Below are 19436 nucleotides of genomic sequence, written 5' to 3'. Positions count from 1 at the left end.
TTGGAGGTAATAGGAAACACCTTCTGTCTTACAGTTCCTCTGTGTACAATGAAATAATGTTTGGCTGCTACCATTTTTCTTTGAGACTCAAAATGATGTTTTGTTAATCAGTTAGTGCCAAGTAGGCAAGATCTCGTATAATATACACAGCTTGCCCCAATGCACCTATGTGGTGTAAGAAGTGCATCAAGTGATGACATGCTATTGAGCTGCTAAAGTTAGAGAACAGGCAAATTTTTAGGAAAAAAAAAAAAGGGGGGGGTGGGGTTCAGAGAGTTTAAATATTTGCTGAAGTGTACCTTGTTGTTTCACAATGTTAAATCTGTGCAGGAAAAGGGTATGACAGTGTTTTAACTTGCTGAGGGGTTGTCTTAGGATTTTCAGATTTCGATGTTACTGATTTCAGAGCAAGAGCCCTTCTCTCGGTGTTGCCAGTGTAAGGCTGAGCACAGAAAGTGTAGTTTACTGCCAGTGTTTCCAGGCTGAGCACATCAGAAAGGCTGGCGGAGCAGAGGGAACCTTTGCCGGTTATCAGCAGGGCTCTGAGACCTCACATTTGGCCATCTGACAAGAGAAGACGGTTCTCCCAATTCTTGGGATTTTGGTCTCATTCTTTAGTAAATCATACAAATATATATATATACATATATTTTCAGCCAAGATTGTCTAAAAGCAATTCTCTCCTCCTGGCTTGTGTTTAAAGGGGGAATTTACACATTCATTCTCTTCCCATTTGTAATACTGCTCCGTGAGTGCCTGACCGACTGCGTGATGGCTGTTTAATATCATTAATTAGGTTGAGTTAACACGGGGTCTTTAAAATGTCAGCATCTGTCTTTTTTGTCTTCAGCCCAAATGAGTTTTTCATTCTTAATTATTACAGTCTTTAAATTTTTCCAGATAATTAAAAACCCCATCAACCCGTTTGCAGGTGACAAGTCAAAGAACTTCTGAGTTACAGCTAGAAGCCAACAAGAACTGCCAGTTGCACAAACAGATTCAGGCAGGGTCGGTTCAGTAAATCAGGGAAACGGAGATGGGGAGGGAAGATGGGACAGTCTGGGAGATGAGAGATTTTTAGGAAGATTCCCGCTGGACTCACATGTGAATTTGAGGAACTAAAACCTGTTAATAGGTCAACACTTTTCTGGTTTGAGCAGAGTTTGGGTAACTCACCTGCAGCTCGGGGTCACACCAGACCCAGGCTCCACTCTGCTTCTTTTTGCTACGCTCTTTGCTCATCATTTCTTTGCTTTGCTTGGTTCTGTGCTCGTTGACACTTCGCTTTCGGTCGCCTGGTGGAGTTTGGAGTAGTGGTTTGTAGCATAATTTTTCACTTTCTTGAAGTTATTCCAGAGTTTGGAGTTTTGGCAGATGATTCCCTTGGTATCTGCAGGGGATTCCTCATCAGCCACTGCTGGGGAATGTCAGGGATTGATTTAACTCAGCCCATGAGCGCTAGGAAATGACACATTGGTGACAGCTGCCCCAGCGGTTGCAGTTGCAAATAATTTTGGTGTGAGTGTTAATTGATTAATTGTCACTAGGTGCTTTCCGGTTGCAGGAATTAAGGGCATCGCCACAGCCAGCAGGGAAGGAGAGGATGCAGCCGCAGAGAAATCAGGTGGCTTGTTCCATGTGTGAACAGAAGAAATGGGTTTGGGGAGGTTCAGCAGCTTTAGTATACACGAGGAGGGAGGGGGCAGCACTTTATCCCTGTCCTCCCAAAAGCTCTTCCCATGGAAGTTCCTTCTGTATATTGTGTTTAAGATGGACTTCCCGGGCCAATTTTAGTGTTTCCTTGTAAAAATGAAGTTTTATGCTCCAGCGCAGATTTGCAGCATGCTCTGTGGGGTTGGCAGTGCTTTTAGAATTAAGCCAGGCTATTTTTGCACTTATGTGTACGAGTTGGCAATTTCCATGCAAATGATGGTGCCTTAAAATAACTCACCATGCAGAAGAAGCGTTGAACGTCCCCGCAGAGGAGAGCTCCCGCTCCAAGCTGGAGTTCGGTACATGTTTTGAAGCAGATTAAATTGAGTCATTTTAGCCGGATTAGGCACCCCAGCGAGGATCCATGTTGCATTTACGGATGTTTGAAGAATAAAAACAACCAGGACGTTTCTCAGAAGCTGTGGCATGGTTTATTGGTCATCTTTTATTCCCACAGCCTAATGTGATGAGCTGCTTCCCAACTTTGTGAATCCCAACTGCAAAATCCACCGAATTTTCCTCCTGGAGAAGCCACAAGCAAGAGAACAACCCCTCTCTCACTCCGGCTTGTCACCACCCTCCAAACCGCCTGTTCCCATCAGGTTGTGTTCACAGTGTCCAAACACAGTCCAATTAGACTGCACAAATATTTGTTTTTCCTAACGAAAAATGCCAGTCTGGAGTTTTCCAGTTCCCACCTAGTAAACCTAGCACCTATATAAGCATGTTTGTTTATAGTTGTGTTTGTGTGTGTGTATACATATTTATGTATTCATATTTATATAGAGGTATACACTTATATAATGTATATAAGTGTACATGTACATAAATACCTACATTTATAATTGGATTAATAATGATGTAAATTAACATAAGTAAAATCCATTTTAACATCTGCCTATTTCTACGCGTCGTTTTTTATTTTGCGTTTTCGTGTTTACACCCACGTCCCCAGACCCGTCCGCGCGGCGCGGCGGCCCCGCGAGGCCCGTTAGGGGCGGGGAAGGGGCCGGCTTTGGGCTGAAACGCGGCCGTTTCGGGGCGGTGCTGACTCACCCCGGGAGCCGCGGGCGGGCGGCGCGGCCGGGCCCGGCGCCCCCTGGCGCCCTGTGGCCGGGGGCGGAGCGCGGCGCGCGGCGGGGCCGGGCCGGGCCGGGCGGGGGGGTCGCGGTGCTGCCGCCGCCGCCGCCTCGCCCGGCGCTGCCGCAGGGCAAGATGTGGCTCAAGCTGCTGCTGCTGCTGCTCTACTTCGCGGCGCTCTTCGCGCTGGCGCGGGTGCTGGAGGCGGCGGCGTGGGGCGAGGCGGGCTTCTTCGCCACGCAGCTCGTGGACCCGCTGGCGCTGAGCGTGCGCCGCCTGCGCACCATCCTGGAGGGCCGCGGGCTCGGCTCGGCCGCGCTGCCCGGCGCCAGGGACGCGCGGCAGCTCGTCGAGAAGTCAGGTAGCGGCCCGGGGGCGCCGGGGCGGCCGCGGCTGGGCCCGCGCGGGCGGCCGGGGCGGCCGCGCCGGGCGCATCTCGGCGGCGGAGGCCTGCGCGGAGCGTCGAGCTGGCGCCCGCCGCAGCGCTGCCCTTGGGGGGCCCCTTCCCGCCTTTGATATTGGTGTTTTTTTTTTTTTTTTTTTTTTTTTTACTCGTTTGTTTTTCTGCTTTCGCTCGGTTTCGGGATGAGGCGCGGAGGTGGCTCCTGTCTGCCGAAAAGGACGGCTCGGAGGAGGCCAGAAGGGAGGGGGGGGGGGGCTAAAATAATATTAATAATAATTAAAAATAAAGCCGGGCAGGCGCTTGGGGAGCAGGTAGAACCTGGAGGCAGCGAAGGATGGAGATGGGAGGAAGCTCCTGGCGGAGCAGCGCTTGGGCCAGGGCCCTGGAAACGCTCGCTGGGTTTGACACCTGCCTGAGGCCGTCGTGCCGTGTTTTGGCCGCCTGGGACGCCCGGGGGCGATCCCACGACTCCGCTTTTATTTCGGGTCCCTCCTCAGGCGCTCTGGAGCCGTCCCTCTGTTTGGGTGGCAAATGCTGCAGGGAAGTGCTTGACTCCAAACTGACTGTATTGACCGACTTCTTCACATGCCGCGGAAACGCTCCTAACACCACTAGGCTCTGCTGGATTTCCCCCCTTTTTATTAGTAGTGTTTTTTTTTTCTTCTCTAAGTAGCGTTAATATTTTTGGAAACCCTCCAAAGGGTTTCGGCCATTAACGCTTTCGTTTTGGCTTTTCGTTTCGCAAGAAACAGCCTCTTTGCACATCTCGTCATGTTTTTCAGAGTTAATAAATTGCTTGTCAGGGCACGTGCTATTATTAACAGTGTTCGTAATGACAGCCAAGAACATGTGAGAGGGAAATGAGATTACAGCGGAAATACTATGAAATTATTTTACTGTGAATAACTTGCCTTGCTAAGACCAGAGATTGTGGAAGGTTTTTCTTATTTTGCAGACAAAACCAACTGCCAACCTGTCCTGCATGTTATTTTTGCTTGCAGTGGGACAGCTGATGCTTTTGTGTACAACATTATCAACAAGAATTCTGGAAATCTGTTTGAATTATCAGTGTTAACAATTCGTGTTTGCTGTAATGTCACCACCCTGAAAAGTGAAAGGGGAGATATCTAAATTAAATCGCTGTCTGCCATTAAAATATTGCTGTTTTCACGTAGTCAGGTTTAGGTGTTCGTTAACTCTTTTCTTGTTGTTTATTTTTTTTGCGTGGTTGGTTGCATGTGTATGGTACTTGTGTCTCATCAGAAATGCGCTGATAAAGCCCTCCGTGGTCTGATATCAGAAGACAAATTGTTGGTAGTCATGTCCACTACATATAGGACTAAACTTGAATAAAGTTTGGCTGACTTCATGCTGAAAACGTCTTATGAGCAATCACCTAAAATACATGTAATGAAATTGCGGCTCTGCCAAATTGGCTGCTGCTAATAAGCAATTGGCATCAGTATCAGAATTTATTAATCATCTTTTTCACGTGTCATTTAAACTTATTTCTCTTTTGCCTCTTTCTCAGGAGATCTCATGGAAGGAGAGCTTTATTCTGCTCTCAAGGAGGAAGAGGCCTCTGAGTCTGTTTCAAGTACAAACTTCAGTGGTGAAATGCACTTCTATGAGCTTGTAGAAGACACAAAAGATGGGATCTGGCTGGTACAGGTATAGGAGTTATATAATTTATTTTATCTATATTTATCATATCCAAAGTATGTTTCAGGGGAGGCATTGGTGAGGGTAGTTATGTGGTGGGAAGAGTGTGAGCTCTAAGGAGAAAATCTGTTCAAAAAAAACCAACAAGCAAGGCTGGAAGTGACAGTTCCTGTACAGACAAGAGGAATAACACCTGTTATTCTGCGAGTTGCTCTTTGAAAACAGGCACTTTACAGCAGAAAACAGGCAGAGCAGCACATTCTTAAGTATATGGACTGCACAAGTGCTTGGCCCTGATTCTGTAAGAGCTTGAGCCTTGTGTGTTAAGTAGGTGCATTAAGTGCATGTGCTCCCAGCAGGCGGGCGAGAGGTGGCTTCAGTCTGGCTTTACCTTCCACTCTGTGCTCAGACCCAACTGGTTTAATCTTCTGTTTATCTGAGGAGTTAAGAGCACTTCTGCAGCCTCTGTTCCCTCCTCACAGAGGCTGGATCTCAGTGCATGGCTTCTAGGCTGATTCCACAATGTATTCCAATAATCCGGTGGTGCCAGACCTTGAGGGCATGTTGATTTTTAGTGTGGCTCTGTAAGGATGCATGGGAATGAGGATACACTTAGGAGAAAAAGAGGGGGAAACTTTTGCAAAAGGGATTCTGAAATAGTTTGTCTTCACTCTTGAGAAAGTAAGATAAATAATGTAGACAAAAAAGTAGAAAATGCTTTTCTGTGTCCATCTCCAGTGATAAGAATTTGTTGGTTTGTTTGTTTTAAGGCTTAAATTCATTTCAGCTCTATTAAGCAATTCTCCACCAGGGAATTCATTGTTTAGTTGACAACACTCTTTCCTAGATTAAGTGTTTGTCTGGTCTCCTTGCTTCGTGTCTGGTTTCCTTGCTTCATGTTTTCTATTTAAGGAGCAGATTCTTGAGATTTAAAGCCTTTCTGATGCTAGTCCTGCACTATTACCACATCAGCTCTGGCCCTAAAATAGACAGTGAGGGGACAGGTTACCTTTGTAGTCCAAATGACATTTGTATTTTGGGAAAGATTTATTCAGTGTTCATTGAATCTAAGTTTCAAGTTTAAATCATGCAGAAGGGGATTCTTCAGTCTGAGAGAGATCATGGAAAGGCAATTTACTTTGTGTCTTTTAGGTAGCTGATAAATACATGAATAATGATAAATGCATGAATGTAGTAAGAAAAATCTTTCCACCTCATCATGCAATTCAAAAGAATAATATACGACACTTAAACTTTGTTGGTAGCTTGCTGGGTTTTAATCATAATATATTTTCAGTGAGTGTCATAATAGCAGGTCAAATAGGCTGTATTTCGATATCTCTTAGTGTGGTGAAAGCTGTCATCGTTCTGGAAATATTTGAACAGCTATTCAGTTAGTCACAATAGCTGTGAAAAAAATTTGAGCAGAATTTACAGAATAATTTGCTTGCTGAATGCTATTTGTCTGGTTCTCCACAGTAAAAATAAATACTAGACACATCATATTTCTTCTCTTTATTCTTGCTTTCACTCCAATTTTCATCACTTTGAATTTTCATTTGCTGCTTTTCTCCTTTCCCCTCCTCGCTCGTGTCCTGCACAGCGCTCGTGTTCTTGCCAGGTTTTCCCATGTTACTCCTCTTCCCTCCTTTTATCTTCACTTCCCTGCTTAGTCCTTGCCCAGTCTCCCTTATCACCAGACCTGCCTAGGAAACTTTTCCAGTAATGGGCTCGATGCGTAGGCAGGAGATGCTGTCAGGGTGAGGATGCCTCGTGCACAGATTCGGCGAGCGTGGTGTGGACAGAGCATTTTCTTGTTCCTGCCTCCAGGTCCTTCAGCATCCCTGATCCTGCATCCTGGCTCCCCGCTGGCTGCTGGGAAGCAGGAGAGGAGAAAGGACAGTTCTGGCTCCGTTCACCCCATGGTGGTTGGCTGAGCTGGTTTTGTAGACTTTATGATGAGGCATCACAATGAAAAACTGTCTGAAGATGGGTTTTATTTTCTAATGCTTCTCCTTAAGGCATGGGAACAAAACTTCTAGGTAGCACAGGCAAATAATGGGATAGAAAATGTGTCTGCAGAGAATCAAGAAAAAGAGGAAACAACTGTTACTTCTTGATACACTTGATAACTCAGAAGCCAGTTTATTTTTTAGAGATCACAAAATGAATTTCTTAAAGAAAATCAAAGCCCAGGTATAGGGAAACCAAGTATTTTGTGGCTGCGTGTGTGTGTTTTCTGGAAACCTGCATGGAAAGCATCCAGGTTCAGAGGTAACTTGCTTATCAGTGTAGCTTGCAGGTAGCCACGACAGCAGCGTGTCCTCACTCCTATTAACTCACGATGATCTCATCACCTTTCCTTTCACGCCTTGCCTGTCCTCGTGGCGCTGCTTTGCAGGGCGAGGAAGAGGAGTGGTAGTGCCTGGAGCTGGGACCTGCTGCTTACGGGAGTCTTGCTTTTCCAGGCCTGTGTCCTGTCCCATCCAGTCACTTCATAATGCTGTTACAGTGTGTGGCTCTTTAAAAACTCTATAGATAAAAGTCCTCTTTGAAGGAAGTTAATCTAAATGTATGGATACCTTAAAAAAAAAAAAAGGCAATCACCAATATAAAATGATAAAATGTTGGGAGAGAGAAGCAAAGGGAACTTTCTGCAGTACCCCTTAAGATAAATTTAGCCCAGGATACCCAGTTTTCGCTTTCAGTATCCCTCTTGAGAGTCTTCATATCCAGCCAACACTACGGAATACCATGGTGTGATAGTGCCCATATTGTCTGTGTGTCTTTGTTAATTCACTATAGCAGCTCGTTCATGCTCAACCTCTGTGTATTGAGATGATTTCAGTTTATATTGGTGCCTAGAACTGCCCCATCCTCTGAGCAACTACCCTTGATTTTGTGTTTCTTCATGTTACAGTGGATGAACCCTTCTGTTGTCATTTTTTTTCCTGACAATCTCCTCAAAAAAAAAAAAAAAAAGGGGGTGGGGGGAAACAATAAAAATTTCAGACCTCTGAAATCCATGTGGATGGATCCTGAACCAGTGGTGAGTTCTTGAGAAAGGACTACATAAAAATTCAGTTTTATCAGCTCAATGTAGAATAAGAAATGGGGAGTGATGTTCCAGAATTAGTAAAAATATAGTGAGTCATTTAAAAACTATTTGTGTTGTCTTGAATAACATTAGCAAGCATATTTTTCTGTGCTTCTAATAAATATCACACCAGTCCGTATTCACTGTATATTTTCCTAAATGAGAATTGTCAAAGTATTTCTGCTCCTCTTTTATATGTAGAATGTGGTGGAGGATAGTTTGCAACACAAACAGTTAATTACAATGTGGTTCTTTGGAAAGCACACAGGAAACTTAATAAATTGACCATTGTTTTCTAGTTTTTATATCTCTGTGGGTCTTTAGAAATCTCCCAGTACGTGCACGGTCTCTTTACAGTAACCTCAGGCTTCCTTTGCTCATCTACCTCTTCCACGTGCCTTAAAAGCAGTTCATGGACCTCCAAGGGTCTGCAGCACTCAAGCTGGGAGCTAGTGAGCTAAGCTGAGCTGACGGCTCTCATGCACCCACAACCTTTCCAGTTCCGTAGGGCAGAAGTGAGCCTGGCTCTTGGCAGAACTGTGCAGGTTTTTCCCAGCTCGGATATTCGTGCTCCTTCCTGTGGTGCCTGACTGGCCAAACTGGGTGGCGTTTGAGGGCTCCAGGCAGAATTACCTGCACGTGCTGCACGCAGCAGGAAATGGGGTCTCTTCCTTTGTAGGTTTTATTCTTCTTGATTTAAAACCTGCCGCAGTTCCCTAGTGCCTGTTGTTAATGAGCACTTGGAGCTGGTATTTTTGTGGCCAAGCTGTAAACCCAAGTTTTGACTATTGTGGCATATCTGAAATTTTGTGTGTTCTTGGTATGAGCACCTGGTACCGTGGCGAGGTTCCAGCTTAAATAAGGTTTGAGCTTCCCTTGGCACTTCCATTTGGATACAGTTTTCTCTTTTAATGCCACGTACCCATCTCCCACAATGGCTGAGAGCTGCTGCCAATATGAATATTTTTCCACCACAAAAAATACATATAGAAATACTTTTGCATCACTTAATTTTAAAAAGCACAATTTCAAAGCTATTTTTTAGTATTGTTCCGATCTTCGTAGCAACGTAACAAATACTCACAAATAGAGTGACTGTCTCCAAGCCAGCAACGTGCAAGACTCATCAAATTCACAGAGTAAATAATTCAACAGGAAGTTTCTTCCTTTAGTGTTACCAAGGTTAGTTCAGGTTCACGAGACCATTAGAACTAGTAGCATCTAGTTTTAAAGGCTGATTTTTAAAACATCCTGCCTTGAAAGAGCTGTCTTTCGAAGATGTTCAGGTTCTATGTGAAATTATTCTTGCATATGTCGTGGCTTGCAAATTACTTGTGTTCCTGCAAGCCACTGGAATGGAGGCAACCTCTGTACTTGCCAAGGGTGTGTTATTTTTTCATTCAAGCAGGATACCTTATCTGGTGCACAGTAAGGATTATTCCCAGTTAAAATAAATACTGGTTAATCCTATTTTAATATCTTCTGTATCAGATTATACATAAGCTCTCTCCTTCATTGAGCTGTAACTGTTCTTATAGATCAATGACTAATAGGTTTATTTTCTCTATATCTCTTAACTGTAGGAGAAAGCAGAGAAAATACTGCAAGGAGCCAGAATTGGCTATAATAATGTCAGCTGGAATGTTGTTCTTCAGTTGTCAATATCTGACCTTCATTTGCACAGCTTTTGTTATTTGAACATTGTCAATTCTGAGTGAGCTTTAACACGTCCTGAGACTAGGTCTGGTTATAGTAACCTGCTTAAAAAATCAGTATGTCTGCCTAAAAGGGGATGAACAAAATCTAAGTTAAATCAACAAAAGAAAGAAAAATGCTCAAATGAGGCTACTCTCATGTGCTCAAGCGCTGCTGGGTTAGCGGAACAGGGAGCAACTTTACATGGAGCATTGCTACAGCAAACTGTTGGGACAGCCATGTTTCGTTTCCTAGAGACTCTTCAATTTCTATAACATCTTTTAAGAGGATTTTAAAAATTTGTCTTACTATTAAGAATGTTTAAAACTGTTTTAACCAGGGAATTAAAGTGCAACTGTTTCAGTGACAGTTGTGAGAGACCCATTGTAGTATCTGTGCATCTACTGAAGAGTTTTTCATTTTGTTTAAGCAAGAGAGGGAAGACATCTCACTGACATTGCCCTATTTTTCTAAGCATTTACATCTTTCTTATCTCTGGGGTATTTGTTCTTAAAGTCTCTTCATTTCTTTAAAGCCGTAACTATGACTATTGTAACTTAAGGATGAAAATGATTCTATTAATTAGGTCCCTTATTGTCCTCATTTGGGACCTTTCCATCTATTGCAGAGTCAAAAGAGCTCTTCTAGTATGAAAATTACCTATGCAAGTGCCTGTCAAAATCATCAGGACTTCAGTACTTTACCTTCTACATTCCTAGAACAACTTGATTTTAATTTTGTTTTCTGTAGTATCTGAAAAGGTACTTGGTTTAGGTAATGCAGCTCTTCAGTGGAAAATATGAGGAAAAAAAATCAGAACATCTAAAAATAAAAGAGGTTTTCAGAAGCCTATCTTACCATTTCTACTTTGTACACCTTGGTGACATAACCTACTGGCAGTATTTTATAGTAGTAGTTAAGAATTGCCTAACTCTGTGGTATTCTTGCAGCATCTGAGACTTCAGAGGAGGTTTGTAGACAGACGACCCGTGAGGGCCTGGTCGTCGTCTTCAGTGCTAGTTATTCCCTGGAAGCAGCCTGTAGTTCCTACAGAGAGGAAAGACGGTAATTCAGAGCCTGCAGTCAGAACCTGTCCTCTGAGCTGGCTGTAGAGCAGGCACCAGATCTATCCCATGATGTGCAGGTTTGCTAAATAGCAGGGTTACTTTGATCCTCTTGGATCTCTTCCACTTATTGAGGTGATTAATAGATTGCTTGGATATAGTCTTCAGTTAGTATTTTTCTGTCTGGCAGATTATGTTTTGCAGATTGAGAATATAACTAATAATAAGAAAGGCTTGAAAGCCTCCAAGTGTGGTGGTTGCTTTTTTACTTGCTCTAGTTATTCTCATAAACCTGCTTTTATCTGCAAGTTTTGTCTTTATTTCTGTAATACAAAGTAGAGCAGCGGAGTGAAAGCGGCCTCTTGGTTTTTGAGTCCTGCTGGTCTGCAGAATGCATTTATGGAATCGCTCCTTCTGTCTCTTAAATCATACCTTGTCTGCATGTGACGCTCCTTGTGACCGTTCTCCTCCCTGGGACACCTGCCTCTGACTTGCAGCTGAAGTGCATTCATGTCTGTCTAGCACCTCTTTGCTTGAACTGATGTCCCTGTGCTTCTGTGACTCCTGATGTCTACATCAGGAAAAATAAGCATTTTTCTCTAGTTTTATAGAGTTTTCTTCCAAGTGGCACTATATCCAGGTACTCTACTAAAGTAAAGAACAGGCAAGATGTTTCCTTTGCCTTGAAATTCTCTTCCAGGAAAAAGACTCTTTTAATTCTCAAATTAATCGATATGCCTTTAGTAACTTCATGTTGGCAAGGAGGGGAAAATTCACTTATCTCTGTGCTTTTAGTTATTCTTTCCGTCAAAACATGTCCTGAAGCTTTGCCTACTATTGAGATCAAACTAGTGGGATAATTTTTTCATTCTCTTAAGTATAGTTACTGATTTGTTACTCCTCTGTCAAAGTGTAAATTACAATGACAGTGGATTTATATGAAGTCTTCGTAGGTCATCTGTAATTGAGTGGTCATTGTATCACATTCTGCGATGCTGATTACCTTCTTAATTGGATTTAAGCACAGTAAGTGATTTGATTTGTTTCCATCTGCAGGTGATACAGTCTTTCCATAACTCATTAACCTGTCCAGAGCCAGGCAGCTGTTCTTTATTGAAACATGTTTTTTTCTAAAAAGAAAACCTAAAATGTCTAATTTATTTCATACATTCACTGTACAATGATCCTGCTTCTTTTTGCACTGTTCTGTTTTTATTAATATACTTGAAAATTCTTTTGTACTTTCTAGTATTCTTCATATAGTCTAATTTGAATTGCCCATTTTTCCTTCCATTTTTTAGTTTCTGGCATACTTCCCTTTGCTAGCGCTTCCTTTGCTCTTTTACAATTCCTTATAGATTCTCAGCCTGTTTCTGACATGTTTTTTGGAAGTGCTTGCTAGGAGGAAGTGCAAAAATTGGCAATTTTATTTCCTCTTACGTGAAATATGAAATCCTGATAGCATTAACACACTAAAGAAGTTTCAGGCCTCTTTTTCATTCACTTTCTGGTTGCCTCAGTCACAGAGACTTGAGCTGGTTTTCTTAGCTTTCCAAAATTCGTACTTAATCTGTAACAAATGTTTGCAAGTTAATTTAATCCAAATTACATTGTGATTGCTCAGTTTAGAGCTATTTTCTATGACTCCCTCTTTCACAGTGATGATACTCTTTCCAAAATAAAAACCCTTGCCTCTGTATGGTGAACTCCCAATGTTTTATGTGGGTGTTGCCTGCAAGGAACAAAACACTAGACATGGCTTTTTTTTTTTTCTTTTCTCTCTCTCTATAATGCTATTTAAAACAAAGCAGGAGCCCAGGAAATCTTGTCAAAGCTTCAGCACGCAAAGCCATGTTAGGTGTTTCACTGTGTGCTTATAAACTGCCAGCTCTGTCGTAGTCCTAGAGCATGAGTAACTTTCTGCAGCAGGAAAGACCCTTTTCTTAGAATTAAATCCTTATAAAGAAAACAGCCAGGGCAAACTGATTATAACGAACCCTGCTAGTGCCCGTCTGTGCAAAAACTCCTCTCCTCTTGACACTAAAAGTGAATACTGCACTCAAAATAGACTCACAGACGAGCGAGCAGAGCAGCCCCGGTTCCCCTGAACGCAGGGTTAACGCCCGGTCAGTGACTCTGCAGCCACACACTTTGCAGTTAAATTTGCTGAGTTTCCACTTAAGTATCAAAGCAGAAATTGGAACAAGCCACGCTGTTTCAGAGGTGTATAACTCTCATTGGTACCTTTTCTTTGCATCTTGATAGCAGGCTTTTTAAGTTACTCTGCAGTAAAATTTCACTAGACTGCAGTTATGTTCAATTTGCCAACAACTGTCTGAGTTTATAAGCAGTATCTCATAGATGAAATACAGGCTCAGCAACTGTGCTGGGCTTTTGCTGAACGTGCCCACAGAAGTTTGCAAGCAACCAATCTCCGAGTAGTTGTATCAAACAGTAATAGTCACCCTCATTTACTTTTATTCTTACCAATAAAACTTAATGATTCTTCTAAGTCTGGTGCATTTATCACCCTGGTGGCTCTGAGGCTATAGTGATACGTCTCAAGGTGTCTTTAGGAACATGGTTTCTTTTTATCGGAAGTATATGAAAAAAGGAAATTTCAAATACCCAAAGCTATTGCTTCTGTTACACCAGGTGATGTAAAGATGCCTCAATAAGTGCAGCAGATTTTCCCAGCTGGTTGTCTCGGTGTTTAAAGGTTACTTTTAGCTAAGCTGCGGGGAGATGTGAGGATAATTTGAAGGATTCTTCTCAAGGTGTTCACCTGTGGTTTTACTTAAACATCTCAGGCTCAGCAGAATGGGAGCGTTTTCTGTTACTTCAGTTTAACTGTTTCCCTCAATGTTCTGCTTAGTGAATCCTCTTGTTTTTAGAACCTGAGTGGATGCTAATTAGCACTAAGTAGATTTTTTTCCTTTTGAGTCTCAAGGGCCAGACACCCTTTCTAGCTCTGCCTCTCAGCCTGCACATGGAGAACAGTTAATCACAGTGATAATCGCTCAACTTGAAAGCCAAAATTCCTAGTTACCAAGGTAGAAAACCAAGGGGAAAAGTTAATGCTGGGTAAACAAATACCTAACGAGTGGAAATTTTGAAACATGATTTAAAAGCATACTTCAACTTGTTACCAGTCAGCTTGCAGAAGCATGTGAGCCATTCCTAAAACTGGAGCTGCATCAGGGAACGATTCATGATCAGTCACGTTATTCAAAGTTACCTGTCAACAGCAGGCAGAAGGGTTTGGGTTATTCCTCCCTCCTCCATTTACTGCTTATTCTGTCATTTGCACACGCAGAAACTTACACTTAGGTAACCTGAATTACTACTAAAATATACAGATTATGGCACATCAGGCTGTGAGATATATTACAGTAAACTCTCATCCTGAAATTGCAGATGGGGCACTGGAGTGGGTCGAAGAGTCACGTGAAGTTACAGAGTCACTGGCAAAGCTGGAAGGAGTCAATATTATTAGGCCTTGCCTCGGAATTTAATCACTAGTTTCCACCACTTAGAAGTGGTTGTTGGTAGCCTAATTTGGTACCAGTTTCATGTGCTCAAGCACATTTTACTTGCTCTGAGGTGATATTTATTTGTATCTTGTAACTTTTAAATGTTGATAAAATAATCATCTCTTTTTCTGTGGAGAAGAGGAACCTGCCGCGCTCTCTTTCTTTCTCCCCCACAATTAAGTTGATTTTCTTATTTTCCAAAGGTTTTTGTGAAGTACCTGTGATTTTAGTTAATTTTAGTTAAAATGATGGTACACTTATCTTTTTGCAGAAACAGTAATATTCCAATCTTAGTGCTTCACACTTCCAACACACTTAGGACCATGATGATATCTTGCATATACCTATCGTGTGGTCTAAGAGAAGGGGGGGAAAAGGTACCAAGGGTAACTAGATCGCTGCATTCATGAAACTTGTTCTTTATTTTAATAAGCAACTTTTTCTGATGCTGAATTATTATTTCCTTTTGGCAACAGGTCATAGCAAACGATAGAAGCCCACTGGTGGGTAAAGTCCACTGGGAGAAAATGGTGAAGAAAGTATCACGATTCGGCATACGTACTGGCACTTTTAACTGTTCCAGTGACCCCAGGTATATTCTTAAAGAATTTTCTAAATCCCAAGAATATTGAAGGCTCAGTGAAATGCTGGCAGCAGTGCTTCCTGTGTTACGAAAGTAGCTGTGATAAAAGGTGGTATATTTGTGTTTTCGTCTCACTAAAGTATGAACTTCATTATATTATTTATCAGTACCATAAACACAGATCTGCAGCTTCCAAAAGCACAATGTGTGACATATGTGATTACCCTGTGTAGAGGGCAGTACAGCAGTGGGAGAGAACGAAGACGGGACGCTGAGCTCAGTAAGGGTGTTTGTGGATAAGACCTGTGCTTGCCCAGAGAAAAGCTGCATATGGCCCATGTAAGAGAATTTTATCGGTGTTAAAATTGTTACGTGTAAAGGAGAAACATGGGTTAACATGAACCTTGAAAGCAAGACCTGCTTCTTAAGGTTACCAGCAAATCCTGTCCCTGACAAATGTGTGTTTATATATAACAGGAACACACCCTTTAACAACATACGTGTGCTGTAAAGATTCCCTGTTGTTTGCTTATGATTTCGAAAGAGGAACAAGAATGAGTGACAAAGAAGTAGTTAATTCTGTGATGCTGTAAAAACTTTTTTTTTTTTTTTGTAAGCATTTGCTTCACATGACAGGAAGCCCTGTCCTGAATTCCAGTGACGTGTACAGAAAGGCAGGCTGTTATATGCATGTCTCTTACCCAGGTTGAATCATGAATGTTTACAGAAATTTCAAAGTTAATCATATGAGATAATTCTTAGACTTGGAAATGTTTACAAAAAATAATCTTGTATAATCAAGACACTGATATTTGAACATCTTAAATATTTGTCTATGTTTCTCTCTGCATAGCTCCTAACTAGTGCTAACGTTATGAGAAAATGTCATGTTTTAAATTTATTCCTAAATACTGTTTTTTCTAATATAAGAAATGTTTTGCTGAGTAAGCCCTCTTGAATAATTCCCATTAGGCTGCAGCTGAAATTCTGAAGAATACTATGGGATAGTAGTTGGGATACCTTCCATGATGGGGTAATATTTTTTCTTTTAGGAAAAAATGCTACCTTCAGATCCCTGAAATGGGGAATTGCAGTTGTCTGTGTACATGCTGAAAGATTAAAACCAGAAAAGGAGCAGGAAAATTAATGATGAATGAGGCTGCTGGCCTCTGTTCTGATGTGTAATTTGTAGGTTTTCAGAGGCAGCTTGTTTTGCTTGGGGACTGCATGCTGCTTAAATTGTTTGAGCTTGTCAGACATCATTAAAAGGAGAACTAGATAAACTAGGTGGCAGAGTGGTGCTGATGTGAAAGGTATGAGAGAAGGACTGTCTGAGTCACCAGATGAGTCTCCCTGGGATCTGGACTGTGACTAAGGGTTCAGTCTTTAGCAGCCTCTTTGTAGATTTGTGGTTCATTCCATTTCAACACTGTGCTTGCAAGAAAGTAGGGGTTTCAGTCCCCAAAATCTGGCCGCATGTGGCTGTCCCTCCGTCACTGGTTCTGTGTTAAACCCTCTTGCTGCAGCTCTTTGCAGTGTCTCTGTGTCCTTCCAAAACGGCCCCGCTAGGAAGTAGACACTCGGCACCCTGGTTAGAGCGACTCTGAACAGGCAATTTCTTGTTAATGTCACCTTACTGCAGCTTGGCAAAGCTAGGACTGAAGGAAGCACTGGAACAGTGATCTACACGTTCAGGAAAGCTGTGGGACTGTGATTTACACTGTAACGGTTATCTTCTCAGAAAGAAAACCCAGAAAAATAGCTTCTAAAACTAAAGCTTTATACTGAAGAGGGAAGGAAGTTGCTGATTTTCCAAATCCTCTTACAAAGCATAAGTGGGGCTGATATACGGCCTTATTTACTATAATAACCCATGAAAACTAACACTTTTACAATGTTTTGTGATTATACATCTCTATGATGGTCTTGTAGGACAGATAACAAACGTACTGTAACAAATGCTCTTTTGTGCTCTTGGTGTATATTTGGTGCCCATGTTTTCTATTGATTTCTGTGAGGATTTGCAGGTGTTCAGCATTTCTAATTGCTGGGCCCATTACAAAAATATAAAAACTGCAGCTCGAGGAGTGAAAAAATCTAATATAATTTTTTTTTTTTTTTTGGTAGATACTGTAAGAGGAGGGGGTGGCTGAAATCCACCCTCATCATGTCCGTCCCACAAACCAGCACCTCCAAGGGGAAGGTCATGCTTAAGGAGTACAGCGGGCGCAGAGTCGAGGTGGAGCACATCTTCAAATGGATCACGGCACACGCCGCCTCTCGCGTCAAAGCCATCTACAACTCCGAGCATCTCAGAGAGGAGTGGAACAAAAGTGACCGGTATCGAGTGAAAATCTACCTGTTTGCCGACCTCGACCAGCCCCCCGCGTTCTTCTCCGCGTTAAGTGTCAAGTTTACTGGACGAGTGGAGTTTATCTTTGTGAATATGGAAAACTGGGACAACAAAAGCTACATGGCAGAAATTGGGATCTACAAGACACCGTCCTACATACTGAGGACTCCCGAGGGGATTTATAGATACGGAAGTAATACTGGTGAATTCATATCCCTACGTGCCATGGATTCCTTTTTGCGCTCGTTGCAGCCAGAAGTTAATGATTTATTTGTTTTAAGCTTAGTTTTAGTTAATCTGATGGCTTGGATGGACCTGTTCATTACACAAGGTGCTACTATCAAGCGCTTTGTGGTCCTTATAAGCACTTTAGGGACATATAATTCATTATTAATTATTTCCTGGCTCCCTGTGTTAGGTTTTTTGCAACTCCCTTACTTAGATAGTTTTTATGAGTACAGCTTAAAACTCTTCAGGTACTCCAATACAACTACCTTGGCTTCCTGGGTAAGAGCTGACTGGATGTTCTACTCGTCGCATCCCGCCCTCTTCCTCAGCACTTACCTTGGTCATGGGTTGCTCATTGATTACTTTGAGAAAAAACGAAGACGCAACAACAACAACGATGAAGTAAACGCGAATAACCTGGAGTGGCTGTCGAGCCTGTGGGACTGGTACACCAGCTACCTGTTCCACCCTATTGCTTCTTTCCAGCACTTCCCTTTCGACTCGGACTGGGATGAAGACCCGGATTTGTTCTTGGAGCGACTGGCCTTCCCCGATCTCTGGCTGCACCCCCTGATACCAACTGATTATATAAAAAACTTACCCATGTGGAGGTTTAAATGCCTGGGCGCGCATTCTGATGAGGAAGCCTCTCAAGACAGCGAAAGTGACTCTGACAGTGACAGCAGGGAGCCCTTCAGCAGCGAGAAAGAAACCTCGGAGGACGATGAGCAGCGCGCGTTTCCCGGGCCCGAGGAAGGGGCCCGCTCGCGCTGCCGCCACGAGCCGCGGCGCGAGCCGGACTGGTCGGCGTGGCCCGCGCAGGCGCTGCGCTGCACGGAGTGCGTGGTGTGCCTGGAGAACTTCGAGAGCCGCTGTCTGCTCACGGCCTTGCCCTGCGGCCACGTGTTCCACCAGAATTGCATCGGCGTGTGGCTGGCCGGCGGGCGCCACTGCTGCCCCGTGTGCAGGTGGCCTTCGTACAAAAAAAAGCAGCCCTTCACGCACCCGCAGCCCTTGCCCAGCGAGGCCCCGTCTTAGCCGTGTCCTTTGTAAGCTTTCGGGATGTTACTGCTTGCCTTTTCAATGTTAGTCACTTAAAATAACGTGGTTTGAAGTTTTAGTTTAAGTGTTAGTGCGGTGAACTAAAATATACATGATGCTAACGTTAACGACAGAATCATTTGGTTGCCTCGTATGTTGAACTGAATGCATACTTATCGTACAATAACATTTTCTTTTTGACGTTTTGGAGACTTGATGCTGTTTTTTGTAAGCACAAAAATCAAGCCTACAAGAGAAGCGTATTCCAGCGAACGTTTACAAGGTAGGACGTGGGTGAAATTGAAGTTCTAATCAGAGATGATTGCTTAATTTAAGTGTTTCTTATTTTAGAGTCTGTTCAGCACATCTTTGTTGAATAATGTATGTTGTAAGACAGTACCATTAAAAAAAATCCATGAAATAAATTATTTTAAAAGGAGATTTGTAATGTTAATTGTTTTGATAAATATTTTGTGTGTATGGTTACGAATGTCTTGCTAGTCCAGTTTATCTGTGAAGACAATAAAAATATAATTTGTTTTGTGACTAATAAATCATCTCCTGGTAATGCTGGAATTTGTTTTCCCAGGGTTAGCCCCTTGCCAAGCAGAAAGCAGTGGAGTTTCCCTGGCCTTAAGCGTCCTCATTTGTGACCCTCTGAGCTCAGGTGCTTCTCTGCTTGACCAGTGGTTTTCCAATTGATCCAAAATGTAGTACGGTGAGATCTTCCCTTCTGCCACCCTGCTCTCCAAAACGCTCCTCTGCAGCCATCTGGGCAGGCTTTTGGGCAGCCCCTCTCCACCTCAAAGTAAAACACTGTTAGTAGCAGCAGAGTATCATGCAGTGGCTAAAATGACCTGTACAATTTATCAGATTTCAGATTGCTGATTATTTTGAAGTCAGAAGTGATTTCATAGAGGAAAGTGAGAGGTGTTTGATGCCGTGGGATATTGAGCTGGTTGTCTCCTTTACTTTCTCAGTGTG

At 42.8% G+C, this 19436-nt stretch overlaps 1 protein-coding gene across 1 annotated transcript; it reads left to right on the top strand.

Annotated features, from left to right (window-relative positions):
- Window positions 1–2885: 2885 nt before the first annotated feature.
- RNF103 (ring finger protein 103) lies at window positions 2886–19006 on the top strand. Its single transcript, XM_088524961.1, has 4 exons — window positions 2886–3154; window positions 4728–4867; window positions 14724–14839; window positions 16958–19006. The coding sequence occupies exons 1-4, from the start codon at window positions 2929–2931 to the stop codon at window positions 18447–18449; spliced, it is 1974 nt and encodes a 657-aa protein (XP_088381087.1). The 5' UTR covers window positions 2886–2928; the 3' UTR covers window positions 18450–19006.
- The last annotated feature ends 430 nt before the right edge of the window (window positions 19007–19436 follow it).

Source organism: Tinamus guttatus, unplaced genomic scaffold, assembly GCF_059628265.1.
Source record: "Tinamus guttatus ecotype Peru unplaced genomic scaffold, ASM5962826v1 Tinamus_guttatus_pri_ptg000218l, whole genome shotgun sequence".
Classification (NCBI taxonomy): domain Eukaryota; kingdom Metazoa; phylum Chordata; class Aves; order Tinamiformes; family Tinamidae; genus Tinamus; species Tinamus guttatus.
The sequence above is the reverse complement of the archived record's forward strand: the minus strand, read 5'-3'. Positions and strand labels throughout refer to the sequence as shown.

Excerpts from the sequence above, each read along its gene's own strand:
- RNF103 (XM_088524961.1), top strand. The coding sequence starts at position 2,929 with ATGTGGCTCAAGCTGCTGCTGCTGCTGCTCTACTTCGCGGCGCTCTTC. Across the intron at positions 3,155-4,727 it reads GCAGCTCGTCGAGAAGTCAG|GAGATCTCATGGAAGGAGAG; the intron begins GTAGCGGCCCGG and ends CCTCTTTCTCAG. Across the intron at positions 14,840-16,957 it reads AACTGTTCCAGTGACCCCAG|ATACTGTAAGAGGAGGGGGT; the intron begins GTATATTCTTAA and ends TTTTTTTGGTAG.